The sequence below is a fragment of the Pelophylax lessonae genome, assembly GCF_965119305.1.
Source record: "Pelophylax lessonae genome assembly, chromosome: 2".
Taxonomy (NCBI): Eukaryota; Metazoa; Chordata; class Amphibia; order Anura; family Ranidae; genus Pelophylax; species Pelophylax lessonae.
The window spans coordinates 324,391,726-324,415,641 of record NC_138769.1 but is presented as its reverse complement, the minus strand read 5'-3'; the positions used below and the strand labels follow the sequence as shown (position 1 = coordinate 324,415,641).

Below are 23,916 nucleotides of genomic sequence, written 5' to 3'. Positions count from 1 at the left end.
AATTAAAAAAACAAACGCGCTGAAAAGTAAATCTATATAATGTGTAAGAAGCATATAATCTGTGTGATAACTCTACAGCTCAAATCCAAAAAGTAAATATTCAAGTAGCACTTATCAGTGCCTGAATGTACAACACAAATCAAATCAAATATTGTAATATCAAAAGTCCCATGAAGTGATTGTTCAATTGATGATAACGCCATCCACCACCATGAAGAGTGATCAGATATCGCCACCAATGGATGAAAAATGCCCTTACCGGATCCTATTGATCCCTTATTACAAAAGGTCAACAATCGCTTGTGACTCCAAACCCAGCCAAAGCCTCTGTACCATCCGTATAGGTCCTACAATCAGACTCCACACTTGCCTCAACTCCATAACATGGAGGTTACCCAGAATATAAAACATAGTGTAACTTATATAAAATTTAGTAATGCACTTACATCAACAAGAATAGTAAAACGCCTAAAATTATGTGTGTCGGCCATACACACACAATAACCCGTCTTTCCGGGTCTCGCAAGATTCAGTGACGTCAACACGTTGCTCTGCCCAATACATTTCATTGGCTGAAAATATTATAGGGTATAGGCCATTGAAATCTGTCTGATGCAGAAAACTGGACATTTTGGAAAGCTTTCGCCCAAAATATATTTGGTTAGCCAATGAAAGGTATCATCCGGATTTTTAGTTCCCAAACTAGGGTATGCATACCCCCCAAGGGTACATGCCATTTGTAGGTATGAAAAAAAAAAAATCAGTAATTTCCACCTAGAAATCCTGTGTAATTTAGTGGAACTTCACTTTCTCAATCAACATGGATTATTTTTAATCCCCATGCTGCCAGCATTAGTAAATAGATAGGAAAGTATATCATATTTACTTGTTTTAAACTTTTTTTTTTTTTTTACATTTCTTTAGGTACTTCCTGATTTCTTTGCCTAGGCAAATTATGCCATACATCCCAGGAGTCTTTAGAAGAGGAGGGAGGGTTCCCAGCTCAGCCTATGCCTGAGCTAAGGGCAGATGGATTCCAGGAAGTATATGATCCATGAATCATCAGCCCTTACTCAAGATGGCCATGACCATAAATGCTAGGGGGTGTTTTTCAAAATGATTTCTCAGCAAAATAAAGCATGGGGACATGGATGGATGGGGTAGATTGCTTTGATGCAAATTAATTGAATAGCATTTTTGGTTTGTGGTGATCAAGAAGCAGCGCAGTTCCACTTTTGTTGCTAGAATGCAGCATTATGCATCTCCACGGTGCAGGGGAGGAAGGGGAGGAGACACATACACATTGAGGAGTGAGTGAAAGGTACACAAGCTGCAGGTCATACACACTGAAGAGGGAAAGGAGCTCAGCTAATATGCTGCACTTCAGTATGGACTAGTATAGATGTCAGTGTCCTTTAGCCCATTAAATACACTACTCCAACCTCTGTCCCACTTCAATTCTCAGTCCCACTGTTTTTTTTAAAAAAAAACAGTGCTGATTGTATATATGTGGACATGTTTATAACAGTGTTAGTATGTTTTTTTTCTAATTGGGGGGGCAATTGATATAAATGGGCTGCCAAAGAGGTACGGAAGTGAAAAAAGTTTGGGAACCACATCTATTTATGTTTCTTTATTCATCTCTTATAAAATCAAGAGTCACCTTTTTTTAGATACAAAGACCTTTTAAACTGTTCTCATATGTTGCATAAAAGGCAAGATGTCTTTGTTTTTCTAGAAATATTGAAGCTGACATTTAGTCCGATTATGCATTGTTTCAGTTGGGTTGGGTATTTGCATGCCCATTGGCAAGCTGCATATTCTGTTGGGTACAAAACAGGCTTGCAGTTATTTTAAAGCTAATACAAAAGCCCAAACTTAAATGAGTAGTAGAAGAAAGAAGGAAACTAAAAATTTGGGGAATTTATATAGTTACATAGTTAGTCAGGTTGAAAAAAGACACAAGTCCATCTGGATCAACCAACAAAAAACAAACAAACCGTATTGAAAACCCAACCATACAATCCCATATACACAAGCCTATACCCGCAGTTGATCCAGAGGAAGGCGAAAAAACCCAGCAAAGCATGATCTGATATCCTGTTGATCACGTGTTTGCTTCTGATAATTTACTTAACCACTTGCCGACTGCTCACAGTATATTTACTGCGGCAGTCAGCCCCTCACAGGCAGAGCGACGTAGTACTACGTCGCTAGCCTGTGAGGGCCCTGGGGAGGGAGCGCACGCCGCCGTAGGCGTGCTCCCGCGCGGTCACGGATCCCCCGAACGTGTGACCAGCGGACCCGATGTCCGCCGTTCACTCGGCGATCGTCGGTGGAGAGGGAGAAAGGCAGGCGGCTGATGTAAACAAGCCGCCTGTCATTCTCCCCGAGGTAGGAATAGTGATTATACGGTTCTACTATGTAGGACCGTTGATCACTGTTCCTACAACTCAAGCCACAGCCAATCACAGTTAGAATCACGCCCCTAGGGACACACATAACCCCTCCCTCTCAAAAAAAGTTAACCCCTTCACTGCCAGTGTAATTTTACAGTAACAGCGCATATTTATAGCACTGATTATTGTAGAAATGTCACTGGTAACCCCAAAAGTGTCAAAAATGTCCGCCGCAATGTCGCAGTACCGCAAAAAAATCGCAGATCGCCGCCATTACACGTTAAAAAAAAAAACAAGAAAAATGACAAAAATCTTTCCCTTTGTTAGTAAACGCGATAACTTTTGCGCAAACCAATCAAAATACGCTTTTTGCGATTTTTTTTTTTTTACCAAACATATGTAGCATAAAACAAATTGGCCGAAAATGTTAAAAAATTTTAATTTTAAATTTTTTTGGGGGGAGGGAATTTCATATAAAAAAATTTGAAAAATATTGTTATTTTTGCAAAATTGTCGCTCTTTTTTTGTTTATAGCACATGATCAAAAAATCGCACAGGTGATCAAATACCACCAAAAGAAAGCTCTGTTTGTGGGAAAAAAAGGACATCAAATTCGTTTAGGTACAGTGTTGCACGACCGCGCAGTTGTCCGTTAAAGTCACGCAGTGCCGAATCGTAAAATAGGCCCTGGTCGGAATGGGGGTAAAATCTTCCGGGGCTTAAGTGGTTAAACAACCAGTCTACCTAAAACTCAGTTTTCAGTAGATGTTGGTGAGATACCTGCACTTGAGTTCTAAGGTCTATTTACCTGCAGTAGCCATTGTAAGGAGGTTCCACTCTGCATGTTAAACCATTTTTCTTAGTAATTTGTACAGGGAATTCTTGCTGTGGTAATATACAAGACATATAAAAAAACAATAAGGGGCTGACTCAGCTCACAAGGCTATGCATATAATTTAACAATCACTTTTGGGTGAATTGTAGCCTATCACAAGCCTGTTGCATTATCTGTTAGTAACTTAAATACATAGCACCAAAAATCACAGAGCTGTTGTCCAGTTTGCACTCATTTTAAAAAATGGATTTGTCATTATGTTAAATACCTGTCTGCTGAAACCTGCCATTGTCTGACTTACAAGCTCCATACTTGTTCCTTGACAGTTAGACAATGGCACCATGTGTCAAAAATATCTGCAGCTTGATAATGAATTTGATGTTGGAATTACTTTAATTAGGTAAAGTCTAGAGAAACAATCACTTAACGGTTTTGCTTTAGTGGCTATTAAAAACCTTAGGCATGGTGCAACCAACTACTCAAAATAATTGCTCTTTCTCTAACAAATGAACAAGGCAAAAACCATACAGCTTATGGTGGGAAGGGAATAAAGAAATTAGAAAGCTCTCTAACCACAGAACAAAATTTATTCACATGTTTCAGTTCATCACATTTCCCAAAATGAAGAAGATTAATCCTCATTTTGGGACATTGAGTGGAGCCATACAATAATTCTTTTATGCCCCAACAGTCAAACAAATACTAGTTTTTTTGCATCATACCTACTTCTTGTTTTCCGTGATATTATAGGTTCATTTATATCAAACAGCAGCGCAGTAATGGACATTCATCTAATGTCAAACATGAGTACCAAAGCAATAATTCCCAGTAATCATCCCACTAAAATCAATGGGGTATTAGACAGACTTGTTGGTACACAAAGCCAGATAAAAGGCCAACATACAATAGGCATTCTGGTTGTCCCTGGTCTAATCCTTTCATATGTCACAAAAAAAAAAATGCCAATTACCAATATTGACTTTAGTGTTGATATATACTAACTGTGGCCAGATATCTGGACAACTTTGTGAGTTGCCATATTGCACATTAAGTCTTTTTACAAACAGTAGGCATTTTCCCTTGTATGCGATGTGCTTCTAAATGTATATTTTTTTATGTAAAGAAGGAAGGCATATGGGTCTTTAGAAGGCATCTAATTACATGTTTTACCAAAAGTGCCTATAGTCACTGTTTAATCATTGTTACAATGCCTAAATGCTTAATAAATTAGAAGTATATCACAACTCCCCAAGGAATTCTGGATGAAGGATCACAGCAGTAGGCATGTATAGGATCACAAATCATTCTGCTTCTAGGTTCAATGCCAGCTGTCAACCCTTACTATATTGCCAGTGCCAGAAAGAAAAAAATATGCTTAGACAGACTCTTGCTGAACCAACAAACTCATCCCAGACTACATATATATACTTGGTATTGGTCTTAAAGTCATTAGTATTCAAATAAAAAAAAAGCATCTAGAGCAAAAATTATATATATATATATATATATATATATATATAGCTATATTTATATCTATATCTATATATATATATTGTGTGTGTATATACAGTAATATATATATAAATAAAATACTGTATATACACACACTATATATATATATATATATATATATATATATATATATATATATATATATATATATAGCTATATTTATATCTATCTATTTAAATAAATAAAATACTGTATATACACACACTATATATATATATATATATATATAGCTATATTTATATCTATATATATATATCCATATATGCATATATACATATATATATATATATAGTGTGTGTGTATATATACAGTGTGTGTATATACAGTAATATATATATATATATATAAATAAAATACTGTGTATACATACATATATATATACATACATACATAGCTATATTTATACACACACTATATATATATATATATATACACACATACACAGTATATATATATATATATATATATATATATATATATAAAATTTGACTGTTGCTTTAGACACTTTTTAGTTGAATACTAATAACTTTAAGAATAATATCAAGTCCACAAGAAGATTTCACTGCTGCTTGCATTACTGCTGACATTCACACAGTCATAGCACTTGTTTAGTAATAACATTTTAAAGATATTAATATACTGTGTTCTCTATGGGAGACCAACAAATACAAAGAGTACTGCAAAAAATAAAGAGAAGCAATATGTTTAAACCATATTAAAGTTAAGTGCCCATATCAACTTATAAAATATGAATAACTAATAAGAACAATATTATACAAATGGTGTATTGCCTCATTTGTGGGAAGCTGTCAGATGAAGTTTTTGGGAACAGGTAAACTATACAACCAGTTCTATGCATAATGCATTAACAAGATAGATTAAAGTTATGGAAAGTTATAGTTGGTAGTCATAAAAAGAGGTTGAAAAGAGGTCATATTAAACAGCTATATGTAGAAATAGGAGAATTAATAGGGAGAAGTTTTACCAGGAAAACCGAAGAAGTTTATGAAGCGTTTATTTATAAAATAGTAGGGATTAAATATATAGCAATAGTTACAGCATACATAAAGATATGCAAGCTAAAGGCATAAGAAGAAAAAAGAATAATGCTAATATAATAGATTATTGGCCATTAGCCAAATAGCATTACTGCGGAATTTGTGTTGGGGACAGCTCTTTATGAATAATATAGTAGATATAAGCTACTTGGAAATGAGAGAGAAGTAGGTTGATACATGCTCTACACAGGGAGATGAGATTGGACTAAACGAATTAGAAAGGAATAGCATTCCCCTGCCCTCTTTTTTCTAAAATGCCAGCCTAATTGAGCTGTCTGTCTTCAGGTCATTCATGCTCTTATTACCAGTGGATCCTGGACATGTACTGCAAATAGAAGACAGTTGTGGCACACACAGTACATACAGCAGTATGCTTACACAAAAAAATGCAGAATAAGCACACCTGCTCTAAAATTGATTTACATATACAGCAAAGAAGCCCACCTTACTGAAAAAAACTTACAATAAGTTAATGCATTCTTGCATTTGCAGTCTATACTAATGAGCAGTATAGTATCTCATGATTGTCTATATTTACATACACATGCATACACAATTCTATCTATCTATCTATCTATCTATCTATCTATCTATCTATCTATCTATCTATCTATCTATCTATCTATCTATCTATCTCTATCTATCTATCTATCTATCTATCTATCTATCTATCTATCTATCTATCTATCTATCTATCTATCTATCTATCTATCTATCTATCTATCTATCTATCTATCTATCTATCTATCTATCTATCTATCTATCTATCTATCTATCTATCTATCTATCTATCTGTCTGTCTATCTATCTATCTATCTATCTATCTATCTATCTATCTATCTATCTATCTATCTATCTATCTATCTATCTATCTATCTATCTATCTATCTATCCTCAGAGGTGACATGCAGAAGTGAACAATTATCTCCTGATTTCCAACGTTGCATACACCCACTCCTCATACCTATTCATTACAAATATTCTCAGCAACATATGATGTACTCTGGTGGGTACAAAACTGACAAGAAATGGTTAATGTGCCATACATCCAGGCAGGTGAAGCCCGTACCTCACAATCCCATACATGACCAGGATGTTGCCGAGGAGCCCTACCACGCACACCACTGAGTAAAGGGCAGTAATTGCCACGGCCATAATTATTGAAGCATGGTTTCTGGAGACCCCTTGGCCTGGGACACTGAAGCTGCTGTTGGATGTGGGAGAGAAGGAAAGGTTCTGTGTGGCATTGTAGAAGAGGATGTCTGAGTACAGTCTGGAAGTGGATAGCTCAAGCTCCATATTCAAGCAGTAGGATAATGCTTGCTCTTGCACGGCTGCTAAGTACAAGTGGTACCCGAGTCTGGGTTGCCGTGGAGACTGCAGGAAAGATGTTGAGGGCAGGATGCTCGATTCTCAGCAACTGAAAGGAAAGGATGGAGTGGAAGAAAGAAAAATACTCCTTCTCTCATGAATGCAGATCCTCCTCTACCACCCTTTGCTTTATTATTTCCCTCTCCAATGGTTACTCCTCCTACTCCTACATTCTCTTCATCCCCAAAGACGTTCTCTGTTTCCTCTAATCATATTTTGTTCCTTACAGCAATACACTCACCTTCTATGCACCTCTTGTGGCTTCTATGAATAATTCTTACATACCTTCAGTAAAGCTTTTCCTCTCACTTTTAAATATATTTATCTCTCTCTACTTCAGTACATCAGCGTAAATGCGTCCTTATCAGTTTTTTTTTTATCTGTCATCCATACTTTCTCTGCAATATCTGACTTTCTATAGTCTTACTGCAAAAAGACTGTTAATTAAACCTAGGTCTCACCTTATTCTTACCTCTTGTCTTCTTCACAACCCTTAAAAAGAATCACAGTTTGCATTTTTTATACTTTTTTTATTGTGTTAAATACTTTAGCCTTTTGTGTCTCATTCTCGACATGTCAAGGTCAATCAACCATACTTTACCATTGCTAATTAAGTGTGATATGATTAGCGAAGAATCTGTTTTATGCTGTCATAATGACAAGAATCATATTTGCCTTGAAATAAACAAATACAATTCATATAAACAGTGACAAAGCTAATTAGAGTCAGAAGCTGACACCTCAGGCAAAGCTTTCACATCAGTGAACAAGAAATGATATACTAGTCAAAATATGCTGATACTGAGAGTATATTCAAGGCTGTTTCTATAGGTGCATTTATGGCACGGAAAGCATATTTAACCACTTTACCACTAGAGCATTTTGCTGTCTTACGTCTGGGCCACTTTTTGCGATTCGGCGCTGTGCGAATTTAACTGACAATTGCGCGGTCGTGCGACGCCGTACCCAAACGAAATTGACGTCCTTTTTTTCCCACAAACAGAGCTTTCTTTTGGTGGTATTTGATCACCTGTGCGATTTTTACTTTTTGCGCTATAAACAAAAAAAACAGCGTTTATTTTGAAAAAATAACAATATTTTTAACATTTTTTTATATGAAATTCCCCCCAAAAAAGATGTAAAAAACAATTTTTTTTAAAATTTTTGGCCAATTTGTTTTCTGCTACCCATGTTTGGTAAAAAAAAATTGCAATAAGCGTATTTTGATTGGTTTGCGCAAAAGTTATTGCGTTTACTAACAAAGGGAAACATTTATGTCATTTTTGGTGTTTTTTTTTAACGAGTAATGGCGGTGATCTGCGATTTTTTTTGCGGGACTGCGACATTGCGGCGGACAGATCGGACCCTTGACTGACATTTTTGACACTTTTGGGGGTACCAGTGACATTACTGCAGTAATCAGTGCTATAAATATGCACTGTTACTGTAAAAATGACACTGGCAGGGAAGGGGTTAATTTTATTGGAGAGGGAGGGGTTAATGTATGCCTGGTGCTTACTGACGTGTGGGGGGGGAGGTGACTGTGTGAGACAGGGACAGATCGGATGTCCAGCTATGCTGAACACTCCGATCTGTCACTCCCTGTCACTGAGGAGATCCGCCCGCTTGTGTTTACACAGGCGGGCGGATCTCCACACTAGATCCCCGACGATCGGGGCAGAGCAGCGGCGATCGCCACTGCTCCTCCCCTGGCCCGACTCCCGCTGTGAATGAAAACAGCGGGAGCGCGCCTCCAGCGGCGCGCGAGCGCCGCCTACAGGGGAGGAGTCTGGCGACGTAGATCTACGTCGTCAGACGGGATCGTGCCACTTTGCCGCAGTACTATTCCAGTACTCAGTGGTAAAGTGGTTAAACACAAGAACAACAATATAATATATTGCAGCTAACCACTCTTTAGATATAGTGGCTGCATTAGTCTTCTTTTTTTATGCTTTTTCTTTTAATGGGTGATCCTGCCGGCAATACACTTTTGGTCCTAAGGTGACAATGCTTACCTACTAAACCATTTTCCCCTAGGGCAGAAAGTGTGTTAAAACAGCTTCCCCTTGTTCAGAGTTGTATAAAGTACTTGAAACCCATACTTGAGTAAAAGTACAAGTGCTCGATCAAAAAGTGACTTGAGTAGAAGTGGAAGTGCTCGATTAAAAAGTGACTTAAGTAGAAGTGGAAGTGCTCGATCAAAAAGTGACTTGAGTAGAAGTACTAAAGTATTCAACATTTTTGTACTTAAGTATTGCAAGTAGTTTTTTAAAAAATGTTGCTACTCAAGTACAGAAAGTAAAAGTACCAGTAGTTTTGAAACAAAAATCGCTACTCAAGTACTGAAAGTAAAAGTACAAGTACTGTGTTATGTAGTTATTAAAGAAAGAAGTCAAAAGTTTGAACATCATATTGTTTTTTATTATTTCAAATGCAGCTTTTATTTATACATACAGTAGCATTTATTTTCGTATGCGCTGATAATACACATGTTTTGAGTTTCATGAAACCTGCCATCTACTGTCCTGGCAGTGGTAATTTTTATAATAATAACGAGTAACTATGCAGCACAAAAAAAAAAAAATATCGGAGTAGAAGTATTGAAATCATCGAAAAAATTTAGTGAAGTAAAAGTGGAAGTAGGAGAAAAAAAATTCTACTCTAGGAAAGTACAGCTACCGCCTTTCAGTACTTAAGTACAGTAGTGAAGTAGTTCTACTTAGTTACTATACATCTCTGCCCTTGTTTCTACTACATTACACAGGGGACGTGTTCCATAGTTCACAGAGATAAACCGGGCATTCAAAATAAATAGACTTCTATTTTATTCTCAAACAAAGGTATGCTTGAATGAACTGAGAAAAAGATATGTTGCCACGTTTTTTAGTCAAAATGCCAAAAGAGAGCGTCAGAACTTGTGCCTTTATTAACAAATGCAGATTCCAATATACTGCCTGTGGAATAGATAGTTAGCTTCTGTGTCAAAAACAGCAAAGTGTTTAATCAAACAATTTTCTATTTTTTTCCACTTTTAGCCCCCATTCACATTGGCGCGGTTTGATGTGCAGTTTGACAGGTCGAATCGCATGTCAAATCGCTGCCTATTGCCAGCAAAGGGAGCGTCCCAATCAGTGCAACGCCGACTTTGCGGCACTGCACTGTTTTCCAAAAGTAGTTCCTGCACTACTTGGTGACTTTGGGGGCAATTTCAATAGATATATGTGCATGAAGCTGCACAGATGTCTTTCAAGTTGGACTGAAATTAGGCTTTGAAATCATGTGAGTTCAGATGTACTCGCACAATTTCAAAGCCGCATTCAGTGCGAACGAGAGCTAAGGGTCCTTTTACATGGTCTTGCTCCATTTTGATTAGCAGGGGATGTGTAAACCAGAGCTGAACCTTTGTGACATACGCTATATTACCAAAAGTATTGGGACATCTGCGTTTGCACACACATGAACTTTAATGACATCCCAGTGTTAGTCCGTGGGGTTCAATATTGAGTTGGTCCACCCTTTGCAGCTATAATAGCTTCAACTCTATTGGGAAGGCTGTCCACAAGGTTTAGGAGTGTGACTATGGGAATGTTTGACCATTCTTCCAGAAGCGCATTTGCGAGGTCTTAAGGCACTGGACCCTGGGATTCAAACCCTTTGTAAAACCAATCCCAAAGGCGCTTCGGAAGGATGCTCTACAGGTCCAAGGGGGTGGCCCCTAAAAAACAAGGGGACCCAGTCCTTGAAGGTTGGGAAGTGACAAAGCTCACCATGAAGGGTGAAGATTGGATTCTTGTTACAAGACAGAATCCTGCGGCGGGACTGGTAAGTCCACTTTAAAAAATATTTGTAAAAATATTTTTACGCACTGTTCTCTTAGAAGAGAACAGATACCGTGTGCCATGTGGTCTCTGCAAGAGACAATGGGAGTATTAGCTATGTTAAAGCACACCATGTTTGTTTAAACATATTTTTCGTTTTATGTGCAAAGCAGTGGGTGTATCAGTAGTGTCATACTACACCTTGTGTTTTTAAACATATGTTTGCTCTCCATGTGCAAAACAGTAGGTGCATAAGCTATGGTAAAGCACCTTGCAGTTTAAACATTTCTCTTTGCCTGTGCAAAACACCATCTGCTGAGCACCTAATAGGTATCAGCTGTGACAAAGCACTTGTCTGCCTAAGCTGCTCTCACCCCATGTTGTTGGCATGTTGTTTCACCTAGGCGCATAAGCGCCCGCGCATTCGTCTTCTCGGAAAGCTCTGGTCAAGCAATGCCTTCAGTGGCGTGTTCGTGCGCATGCACAAATCTTTGCCATTTATACACAAGCGTATGCTTGGAGCAAGAGGGGCGTGTCTGGAAGTGATTGGCGTGCATGTGGATGCCACGTAGCATGCCGCGCATGGTACACACATAGCGCGATTCCTAAACAGGAGTTTCAGAACGCAAGCCTTTGTCAGAGGCTGGAGAGATCGCAGAGCCGCAGCAGCTGGGTTGCGTGAGTCACTGTGGTGTATGTTTTCTGGCACAAGACAGGTTCTGTATCTTTGGGATATTCAGTGCTGTGTGTGTGATAAGCTGTATAGCTTGGCACAACCCTTGAGTACACTAAAGCTAGTACCAAAAGTTTGTCTTGCCTAAGAGCAATGTTCGCCCGAAAAAGGGCTGGGGGGGGGGGGGGGCACAGCTGGAAGAGGCACTGTGATGCCTCTGTCAGGCCTTGAAGGTCCTAGCCATGCTTCCTCTGTGTCTACTCCCCCTGAAGAGCCAGAGGCGATTAGCCAATCTGAGCCATTATGATTGTCAGACATAGTAGCTACTCCTAGTGCTTCTGTCGCAACCTACATCACTAAGGATGATTTGGCATCAGCTTTAGCCAGCCTTGAGGGTAAGATTGCTGACATGATTGCATCATCGCAAGGAGGGAGGAAACGTGATAGATCCTGAGGCACCACCTAAATCCATTCAGAATTGGGCAAAGGATGTGGAAGAAATAGCTGTGGAAGACCCTATAGAAGATCAAGCCGAGTCCACTTCTGGGGAGTCAGGATCTGAGGAGTCATACTCAGCCTCTCAAACCCAGAGATTGATAATTCAGTCTCTCACTGAAATGGTCCTGTTTGGATACAAATGACCTCCCTTAGAGATGTCTGAAGTCTCTTTTTTCCTCTCCAGGCTCATTGCGCCATACTCATAGTCCTAAGGCTTTTCCCTTACATCCCCTTTTGGAGCAGGTAATGTATGCTGATTGGGATCATCCTGATAGGATTTTTGTTCCTCCTAAAAGGTTTTCACTGTTGTATCCTATGGAGGAAAAATTCACAAAAAAATGGAGTTTACCTACTATGGATGCTGCCATTTCTTCAGTTAACAGAATTTTAACTTGTCCTGTGGATAATTCCCAGGTTCTTAAAGATCCAGGTGATAAGAAGTTGGAATCTTCACTAAAAGCCTCCTTTGCTGTTGCAGGGTCTGCAATACAAACAGCAGTGGCAGCTATAGGAGTTTGTCAGTCTGTGGAAGATTTGACGGATCTACCTTGCACTTTATGTTTTGCAGTGGATGCTCTTAAAGACTCCATACAGCAGATGTCACGGTTTGCTCATTTAACAGTGCATATGCTCAGAATCCTTTGGCTAAAAAGCTGGTCTGCAGGATTACTGTGTAAAAAGTTGCTGGCTGGCTTTCCCTTTCATGAAGAACGCCTATTCGGTGATGATGTGGATAAGTATATCCAAAGGATTTCGGGGGGGGGGGGGGGGGGGGAGAGTATGTTGCTACCTGTTAAAGCAAATGTCCTTCTTTAAAGATTCCCAGCAATCACTCTCCTGGTGCTTCTAATCCCAACAAGTTGTGACCTCCCCAGCCATCTGGTAGAACCAAGCCTTCAAAAGAAACCCTGGCCCCAGAGATCTACCAAGTCTACCTCCAAGCCTATCTTGTGAAGAGGCGCCCCCACTCAGTCGGGTGGGGGGAAGGCTGCTACGGTTCTTAAAGGTCTGGGTAGAAATAATTCAGGACAACTGGGTTATTTCCACGTAACTCGCAGGGATACAATCTGGAATCTTGGGTGTTCTTGTATCCTCGGTTAGTAAAGTAAAACATACCTGCAGATCCTTTAAAAAGAAGAGCTCTCTGTGGACTCTGGACCAGTTAGGGTCCCAAAGAGTGATTACAGAGGTTCTGGAGGATGAAAGATGCAGGGGTCTTTACTCAAACCTTTTCATAGTCCCCAAGCCAAACGAAGATGTGAGACCTATTCTGGATCTCAAAGCTCTGAACCAGTTTCTGAACATTCAAACTTTCCATATGGAGTAAATTTGTTTAGTCATGGCCTCCCTACAGGAAGAATAATTTCTAGCATAGACATCAAGGATGCATATCTTCGCGTGCCTATATTTCAGGGCCATCAAAGGTTTTAACGCTTTGCAGTAGAAAACCATCATTTTCAGTTTGTTGCCCTGCCCTTCAGGTCGGCCAAGGCTCCAAGAGTGTTCACAAAGATTCTAGCTCCAGTATTGGCCACTCTAAGGTCTCAAGGGATATCAGTGATAGGATATCTAGGCGATCTATTACTAATAGATCGATCGGCTTCAGCTCTAAGCCAAAATGGCTTGGATCCTGAACTTGGCAAAGTCAACATTACAGTCGGTCCAACGTCTGGAATATCTGGGTTTCCTTGTGGACACAATACAGGCAAAGATATTCTTGCCATCAAGAAAGGTCACAGACCTCAAGGATCTGGTTCGATCCGTAAGAAGGCAAAAGTATCCTACTGTTCGTCTTTGCATGAAATAATTAGGGAAGATGGTGTCCACATACAGAGCAATTCCCTTTGCTCAATTCCATGCCAGAACCTTACAGAACAACATTCTGCCAGCATGGACCAGAAAGGTCCAGTCCCTAGACTGGTTCATGTCTCTGGTACCAAGAGTACGTCAGAGTCTAAGTCGGTGGTTGTTAACCATAAATTTGGAAAAAGGGAAATCTTTTCTTCCAGTAGTCTGGAAAGTAGTGACTACAGATGCCAGTCTCTTCAGTTGGGGAGCGGTTCTGGAGGAAGCCACTGTCCAAGAGAAGTGGTCTTGGGTAGAGAAAAGTCTCCCCATCAATATCTTGGAAATTCAAGCAGTCTGTCAGGCTTGAAAGTACTGGATGCCCAGACTTTGGGGTTACCCTGTCGGGGTACAATCTGACAATGCCACAGCTGTGGCTTATATTAACCATCAGGGAGGCACCAAAAGTCAGTCAGCCCAGAAAGAGTTGGATATCATCCTATCCTGGGCAGAGAAGTTTGTTCCATGCCTGTCAGCGGTTTTCATTCCAGGAATAGAAAACTGGCAGGCAGACTTTCTGAGTCATCAACAGATGTTTCTGGGGGAATGGTCCTTACACCCTGAGATCTTTGCATCGATCTGCCAATGCAGGGGGGTTCCAGAGGTAGATCTGTTGGCATCCAGGTTCAACAACAAGTTGATGAGATTTGTGTCCGGGACCAGGGATCCACTCGCAGTCAGAGTGGATGCTTTGGTGACTCCTTGGGAGGAGTTTTCCCTGATCTATGCCTTCCCTCCGATTCAGCTGCTACAGTGTCTGTTATGCAGAATCAAGCTAGAGGGGAAACCAGTAATCCTGGTAGCTCCAGCATGGCCGAGGAGTGCTTGGTATGCACAAATTCAAAAATTGGCAGTGACAAGGCCATGGGTTCTTCCACTGTGTCCAGACCTACTCTCTCCAGGTCCGATATTCCACCCTGCTTTACAGTCTCTAAATTTGATGGCTTGGCTATTGAAACCTTAATTTTGAAGGAGCAGGGTATATCTAGAACTGCAGTTTCTACCCTGATAAATGCTAGAAAACCAGTCTCTAGAAGCATTTATTACAGAGTCTGAAAATCTTACATTACATGGTGTGAAGCCAGGAAATCGCATCCCCACAAATATATTATCGGGAGAGTTCTAGCCTTCTTGCAAGTAGGGGGTAGATATGAAATTAGCCTTGAGCACTATTAATTGTCAAATTTCAGCCTCGTCAGTTTTTTCCAGAAACGGATTGCTTCGCATTCCTTGGTTCTAACCTATCGTCCAATGTACGTATGCTTCCTCCAGTGAAGCCACCATTTTGTCCTTGGGATCTAAATTTGATGCTAGCATTTTTACAGAAACAGCCTTTTGAGCCTATGGGGCATATCCCCTTGGTTTTTTTGACCAGAAAACTGGTCTTTTTGATTGCAATAACTTCAGCCCGAAAAGTATCGGAACAAGCAGCTCTTTCTTGTAAAGAGCCATTCTTGATTTTACATCAAAATAGGGAGATTTTATGTCCACACCCAGGTTTTTTGCCCAAGGTGGTGTCCGCTTTTCATTTGAATCAGGACATTATACTGCCTTCCTTATTTTCCAGATCCTCAAACAGAGGAGGAACAGTTATTACATTCTCTTGATGTAGTACAGGCAGTTAAGATTTATTTGGAAAGATTGGCTCAAGTTCGTAAGACTGATCTTTTGTCCATGCTGCCAGTGGGGCCCAGGAAAAGGCATCTAAGTCTATGATTTCTCATTCAATCCAAGAGGTTATTATCCAGGCATATGGTTTGAAAGGGAAGGTTCCACCTTTTCCTGCAAAAGCACACTCTACCCGAAGAGTAGCTGCCTCTTGGGCAGTTCGCCATCGGGCTTCTATGACTCGGATTTGCTTGGCCGCAACTAGGTCGTCAGTGCATACATTCCACTCATGTGGATGTTAGGACTCTGGAGGAATCTGCATTTGGCCGCAGTATTCTGCAGGCAGCTGTGTAGATCTATTGTGGTCTGATGGCGGTATTTACGGAGTCCCCCTCTCCTCAGATGCATTGCTATGGAACGTCCCATATGGTAATTAATATGGCTCTCTGTCCCGTGATGTACGAAAAATAAATATGGATTTTTTACTACAGCTTAACTGTAAAATCCATTTCTTGGAGTACATCACGGGACACAGAGGTCCCTCCCCCCTTGTATGGCACCTTTTTATTGCTTGCTACAAAACCGAGGTACTTCCTTTGTAGGAGGGGTTATATAGGGTGACTTCCTGTCTGATTGGTTGCCAGTGTCCATTCACCTGAAGGTGGTGTATTACCCATATGGCTCTGTGTCCCGTGATGTACTCCAAGAAATGGATTTTACAGGTAAGCTGTAATAAAAAATCCAGATTTTTTTTACCAAAAAAGGGCAATTTCAATACCCTGACAGTAGACATACAGTAGATGGCTAGCTCCTAGGTAAAAAGAAGCAAAATGCACCTTTTAAATGACTAAGAATTTGATAGTCAACTGTTGAGCCTGAAACCACATGCATTTTCTCAAAACAAATCTAAGTTTTCACCAAAAAGGGGCTAAATTAAAGAGACCCTGCCATCAGACCATTCATTTCAACAAATTCTTTCCCAAAATGGTATCTACAGTACCTGCAAAAGCCTACCTTCATGTAGTCATCAAAAGCCCTGAGAGTACTGCTGAATCCCATCATCTTGGATGTGATGTCGGCAGCCCCAGCAGACTCAGTGCGGTCACTCAATTGACACTCTACAATATTTCCTTTTGTTCTTCCTTGTCAGCTACATGACAGATTATGTAGGAAGGTGAGGGGAGGGCTGGAGATTCTGGACCTGCACTGACAGTAATAAGGCAGTCCCAGAAGAGAAGAGGGTGATCACATGCAAAGTGGGAGAGGGAAATTGTGCTAGGAAATGAACTATCCTGAAGCAGTCACATTTTCTATCTTATTCAAAGGCACATTGCAAGGGAATAAAAATAATTTATGGAAGTTGCAGACTGGGCTTTTTTTCAATGCAAAATATTTCTTGGTATAAAAGAGAAAAAAGTAAGAGTACAATATTAAAAAAAAAAAATAGGTGTCACAAAACATGCATCATAGTAAACATTTAGCAAAAGTCAGAATGGAATATTATCTCTTTGCATATATTCAAGGACTACAGTGCAAACACAATTGCAAACCAAACATAAGGCAGACTTTCATATACATAATAGCAACCAATTGGTTTTGGGATAAGGCACATTCCCTCAGCATACACAAGTACCCTGAAGATATTATAATTTTAATAGTCTGTTGGTGGAGCCAAACCCGGGATATCAAACCATCCCTGCCAAACCAAATTTAAGTGGAAGTGAAGGCAAAACCTAATTAACTCTAAAACTAGTCACACCCACATTCTAAGCCTAATCTATCTAGCCCTGTAAAGAAAAGATTGCTATACTTACCCTTTTTGTAGCTCCTGTGGACTAGTACTCGGCTGAGCTGTCAGCACCTTGATGTAATAGAGGCAGCTGACAATGGAAGCCCCATAATAAGTCTATGAGTGACACTTCCCAGCCGTTGTCGGCTTTCTCCTGCACACAGAAGACACCACTGGAGACTGGACCAGAGCGGCAGCAAAATAGGTAAGTATAGCGATCTTTTCTTTAGGTTTACAACGCGGTAGGGAGTAGGTTTAGAGTTGGTTAGGTTTTGCCTGTACTTCCACTTTAAATTTACGAGGGACATTACTGTGGAGATAGGTAAGTTGTTCCTGCAACAGAAGAGAGTTAACATAATCCACCTATTCTTTCTAGTCAGAGATACAGGAGACATCTAATATCTAGCAATCAGTTTTCTAACCAAAGGACCATGATGTAAAACCCTGGTATAGTTCAGAATCGAATGCACCTAGGAGACGCACCATTAGATCTAGGGCTATATTTTGTTGGGCAGCTAACAAAATAGTTTGCACTACCTCTGTCCAATATTTTTAGAACTTCGGGCAGTGCCGCAACATGTAGATGAAGTCCCCCCCATGTGCTGGGCATTTAGGGCATATAGAGACATCCCTCCTACCCCATTGAAGTCATTTATAGGGGATCCTATAAATCCGATGACGGATAAACAGCTGAGTAAGCTTATGGGAGGCTGACAGCGAAATTAGGGAAAACAGCTCAAATGCCAAGCTCCACTGCTCCCCACTAATCTCTCCTAAGTCTCTCACTCACTGTGTTCTGCTTTTAAGAGTGGCAGGGTTTTGTATTGTAGATAGTAGGTGCGTGTAGATATGAGAGATTAACTCTTTCCGCAAAGTGTCCTGAGTAACCTCATTGACAAGCATAGAGTCTGTTTTGCGTAGGGCAGTGACATGTGACAGAGTCTGTACAGTATGGCAGGTCGGAGCTGTAGATATTGATAGACATGTCTATGGGACAGGAGAAATTTAGATTGTAGTTGTTCAAAAAATGTAAAAGTCATATTCGAGTATAACTGGGCAATAAAATGTATTCGCTTTCTCCTCCATTCTTGAAACCTTTCCAATTTCACTAATTCAGGGTAATTAGGATTGTTCCATAAGAGAGTAATTTCTAAAAAACAGAGATATGTAAGGAGGCCTTAATAGCATTCCAGACTCCGCAACAGATCAGCAGTTAGGTGAGAGGGCAGGTAAAGCCATCTCTAGCTGTAGCAGCGCAAGTAATGCAGTATTGGCCAAGGTACCTCATTTTACTACAGAGTCCAGTAAAATTGTTGTCTAGTATCTCCGGCCAGCTAATTGCTGAATTTGAGCAGCCAAAAAGTATACACTGGCGTGTGGGACTGCCAAGCCCCCCCCCCCTCCTCCCTGTCTTTGCCATACTGTACGGTCAATAATCATATTTTAGCCTGTTGCTTTTTTCAAATGAAGGTCCTAAATTGGGTGTTTACACGCAAGAACCATTTCGGAGGGATCCAAAATAGGAGAGTTGTGAAAGATAAATAAAAGTTGGGGGCCAAACCATTTTTAATTATTTTTAATTATATTGACTTTCCCCAACACAGAGAGGGGCAGTTTACTCCAGTTTTTACATTTTACTTAGTGCTTGTCCTGTAGGGGCGCTAAATTTAAGTTGAACTATTGTTTAGGTTCGGGAGAGACTACTATCCCTAGGTATCTAAATAAAGTAGCCCCCTGTATCTGTTGGACACAATCAGGCAAGGGGTAAAACGAGTGGATCCAAGGGCAATAAGACCAATTGGTTCCAGTTGATGCTGAAATCAGAAAACTCCCCAAATCGGGGGAGTCTACAGGGATCCACGAGTGTCTCCCAAATACAGCAGGGTATCGTCCACATATAAGGATATTTTCTCTTCCACTATACCTCTGCAAAACCCTACAATATCTACGGACCATAATGGCCAGGGGTTTCACTGCAAGGGGAAACAGCAGAGATAACAGAGTTTTCTCAGAGTTTCAGAAAGATCATTATTAATACAGAGTTGAGCTTTGGGGGCAGCGTAAAGAATATGCACATAAAAAAGTTGGTACTGGAAGGGAATTGGCCATGGATAGTTATGAGAGGGGCTGCACGCGAGGAGGCTGGAAATGAACTGCTATGGTAAATATTTTTTATTGCTTTGGTGTTATGTAATTTTATGTTATGTACTTTTATGTTGTTATTTTACATAAATAGCTTTTGCAGCTGGGTAATACAGTGTAATGTGACATTCAAGTCTAATATATTATTGCTGGGTTGCGTAATGTGCTGTTGTAGTGTGATATAATTTTTTGTTGTTGGGTGATGTCATTGCTATTACAGTGTGATATAATATAACAGATATTTACATCATTTGCTGTAATGACATAATACAGTATAATGTGCGCATGCTGTCGATTATATATACGGCATGTCATAGTGAGATCAACTATTTTACCTCCAGCTTTTATTTTATCTCATGTTAATTCTATTCTAAAAAAACATTCAATTCACTAAAATATATATTGCTTAAATATGGGTTTTTGTTTTACATGAAATGAGCATTTCATATGTACAGTCAGGTCCATAAATATTGGGACATCGACAATTCTAATATTTTTGGCTCTATACACCACCACAATAGATTTGAAATGAAACAAACAATATGTGCTTTAACTACAGACTATCAGCTTTAATTTGAGGGCATTTACATCCAAATCAGGTGAACGGTGTAGGAATTACAACAGTTTGTATATGTGCCTCCCACTTTTTAAGGGACCAAAAGTAATGGGACAGATTAACAATCATAGATCAAACTTTCAATTTTTAATACTTGGTTGCAAATCCTTTGCAGTCAATTACAGCCTGAAGTCTGGAATGCATAGACATCACCGGATGCTGGGTTTCATCCCTGGTGATGCTCTGCCAGGCCTCTACTGCAACTGTCTTCAGTACCTGCTTGTTCTTGGGGCATTTTCCCTTCAGTTTTGTCTTCAGCAAGTGAAATGCATGCTCAATCGGATTCAGGTCAGGTGATTGACTTGGCCATTGCATAACATCAGGACCATCTTACCGAATGGGCATGCTGGGCAGTTGCCCAGGGGCCCCCACCTGCCCAATGACCTCGCTCCAGCGAAGCATTAGTCCTGATTCATGTGTGCATCCCGCCGCCGAACGTAGCAGGTGGCAAGTGCCTGTCGGCCCTGCGCTGCTGTCAGGCCACCTGGGCCGTGGAGGGGAGCCCACAACTGCAGGAATGCCTGTCTGCCTCCACGGGAACAGGCACACACAGGACAGTCAAGTCTGACTCCCGTCCGTGTGTGTGTTCATTGGACCCAGCCGCCGAACTTGAAAGCTGTCATTAGCCTTGCACTGCTGTACCAATAAATATTGCCTTATTGATAATTAGCTTTTTTATTCTCGTGGGTGATTGAGTAGGCGGGGCCCCAGTGCATCGCATTGCCCGGGGGCCTGTAATGCTCTTAAGAGGGCACTGCATAACATTCCACTTCTTATCCGTTAAAAACTCTTTGGTTGCTTTCGCAGTATGCTTCAGGTCATTGTCCATCTGCACTGTGAAGCGCTGTCCAATGAGTTCTGAAGCATTTGGATGAATTTTTGTCAGCAGTCACATCATCAATAATGGTGGCCACACAAAATATTAACACTTTGGGCCCAGTTTGGACATGTTCTTTTAGGGGTGTACCCACTTCTGTTGCCAGCAGTTTAGACATGAATGGCTGTGTGTTGAGTTATTTTGAGGGGACAGCAAATTTACACTGCTATACAAGCTGTTCACTCACTACTTTACATTGTAGCAAAGTGTCATTTCTTCAGTGTTGTCACAAGATTTAATAAAATATTTACAAAAACTGTGAGGGGTGTACTCACTTTTGTGAGATACTGTACGTTGAGATACTTTATACATTCCTGTCCCAATGTTTAAAAAAAAAAAGTCATGGAATTTTTACTCCATTGCCAAGCAAAGCAATACTTCACACCCGTCACCCAGCACACTTTCGGGTGTCATGCGTGCATCCTCTGCTGTGCTTTAGGGGTTCCTTCTGCTGACTCCGACAACACTGCTATGTCCTGCACAGTCCTTCACTTGTCACTGAAAATAAGAACATTTAGGATACCTTACAACAAGCAGTGTGTTTTTCTTTTTTCATTGAACTCTGCTGTGGGTTGATTTGCAAGTTTCCAACCCAAGTAGTTTACATGCCAGGAATAAAACCACACTTACGTCTGGATCTTTGCTGTTTCTGCAAATGTTTTTGTACACATCTTTCCCTATGCTTCTTCTTAATATAACAACCATTATTAAAGCCAGCTATCTACTATTCTAGTTTGACCTAACAGCTGTGGAGAACATGGCATCATTACTTCCCAGCAGGCAGCATTCTATATTCTCCACCTGCATTAGACTATTCTAAATTTATATGTGTGTGTATTACAGAAAAGCTTATGCATTCCTTCTTTAAAGAAGTAAACTCTGCAATCCCTATGGTGCTTTTCATCTATTTTGTTCTACTGACTTCTTAGCAAGCATCACATAGTCTAATCCAGCAACAATCGCCTATTACTTTTTTTTCAACTTTAAAAATTGTTGTCTTCTGGGATAAGGCAGCGCCATATTCAGTAATGTTTTCTGAATTCCTTTAGGGTATAATTTCCACTCTTTATGTTTCCCTTCACCGCAATTTCGCGCATGCGCAATTGTGTAATAGCCAAGCATTGTTATAGATCCAGTGTTACTACGGCAACCACCGCTCATAGCCAATCTGTTACTAAATTACATACTAATGCTTAGCTGTTCTGGATATGTGGGCCTGTCAGTCCTGTTGCAGCTGATCGCCGCTCTAGAATGCAGTACGATTGCCAAAGTTTACTCCCCATGTGACGTCACACGTCACATGGGGAGTACCAGGAAGCTAGAAAACACTGTCAGCCTCGCGAGCTTAAATGGCTGTGCCGCAGGGAGAGGAAATCCCATTCACAGCATCCAGTCAATGGACAGATGGCACACAGAGCGTGCGGCAAATCAAGAAAAGGCAAACGCATATGCTAGTGGCGTCATGAATGAAAATGGGGCAGATTACAACAAAACAAGTAAGGAGACAGTTAGAAGCAGCAATCATGAGTGTTTTTTATGAGGATTAGAGACAATTGAGTACGGTCCATGATACTTTTTTTATTTGCACTAACATACAATTTTTCAGGACAAGCTTTCGGGGTATGTCCCCTTCATCAAGATCCAAGCAGTACTGATTCACAAAATGTTTAGTAGAATGGTAAAAAAAAACACACAATCTCTAAGCCAAAGGAAAAAAAAGAGAAAACCAAACAAACATAAACAAATTTAACTGGCAATGGTAATAAAACTAGCATAGTTAGTGAGATAAGACAGAGGGAGAGCTGAAGACAGGGGGATAGTCACAGAGGGGGTCGTAAAACTGTTGGATAATGAGTAAGGAAACCCATATCTAAATTTAAGCCGTTATTTTTTGTGTCAAAAGAAGTATCATTCTTAATTCAAAAGTTTTCCTTTCCTGGATAGTTCTGAAATTCCCTTTAAGAACTAAAACATTGAGGTCTTCTATAGTGTGGTCCGGTTGAGAAAAATGATATCCCACAGGTGTGCAGAAATCTTCTTTATGTTCCTTGATGGTATGTCTGTGCAAATTCATCCTCGCTTGCAACTTTTGTCCTGTTTCACCTACATAAGATCCTTTGCTACATCTTTTGCATTGGATGAGGTACACAACATTACTGGAGGTGCAGTTGTATGATCCTGTTATATTAAAAGGTCCCATTTGTGTGTGTGTGACACTTTTAGACAGATTCATCTGGTTGCACAGTTTGCAGCGTTTTTTATGGCAGGGTTTGCTCCCATTATTTGTGACTTCATAATCAGAATGAAGTTTCCTGCTGATTAGTTTATGTCTGAGGTTGGGTGGTTGTCTGAAAGCCAGTATTGGAGGTTGTTGGAATATTCCTTTCAGAGTTTCATCTTCTGTTATGATGGGTTGTAAATCTTTGATTATCTTTCTTATCCCTTCTAGTGCTGGATTGTATGTGGTGACTAGAGGTACACGGTTATTTGTTTTTTTCGCTTTGTATTGGAGAAGATTTTCTCTTTGGGTTTTCAAGGCTGTGTTTATGCTGGTGTTGATGGTTTGGTTTTTGCTTTCTTACGGAAGAAGTTTGCTAGTGTTCTGAGATGTTTATCTCTGTCTCTTGGGTCTGAACATATTCGGTGGTATCTGATGGCCTGGCTGTGTATAATGGCCCGTTTAGTGTGTTGGGGGTGAAAACTGGAACTGTGGAGATAGCTGCATCGGTCAGTCGGTTTCCTGTATATCGAAGTATGAAGCTTGTCATTCCTGATGTATACTGTGGTGTCTTGGAAGTTGACATGCCTGTTAGAATAATCCATTTTAAGTTTGATAGATTTGATGGATGGGTGAAAGGTGTTGATCAATGAAAAA

The 23,916-nt window shown here is 40.2% G+C and overlaps 1 protein-coding gene and 1 long non-coding RNA gene across 2 annotated transcripts in view; one reads left to right on the top strand and one right to left on the bottom strand.

The window, feature by feature from the left end:
* The window catches only part of OPRD1 (opioid receptor delta 1), a 41,891-nt gene extending 34,547 nt beyond the window's left edge, over positions 1 to 7,344 (bottom strand). The window contains exon 1 of the mRNA XM_082245772.1: positions 6,874 to 7,344. Within this exon, the coding sequence (XP_082101898.1) occupies positions 6,874 to 7,103 (230 nt within the window). The 5' untranslated portion in view covers positions 7,104 to 7,344. The remainder of the gene's footprint in view (positions 1 to 6,873) is intronic.
* Positions 1 to 23,916, top strand: part of LOC309546218 — a 1,099,142-nt gene that overhangs the window by 294,525 nt on the left and 780,701 nt on the right. The window lies entirely within an intron of this gene.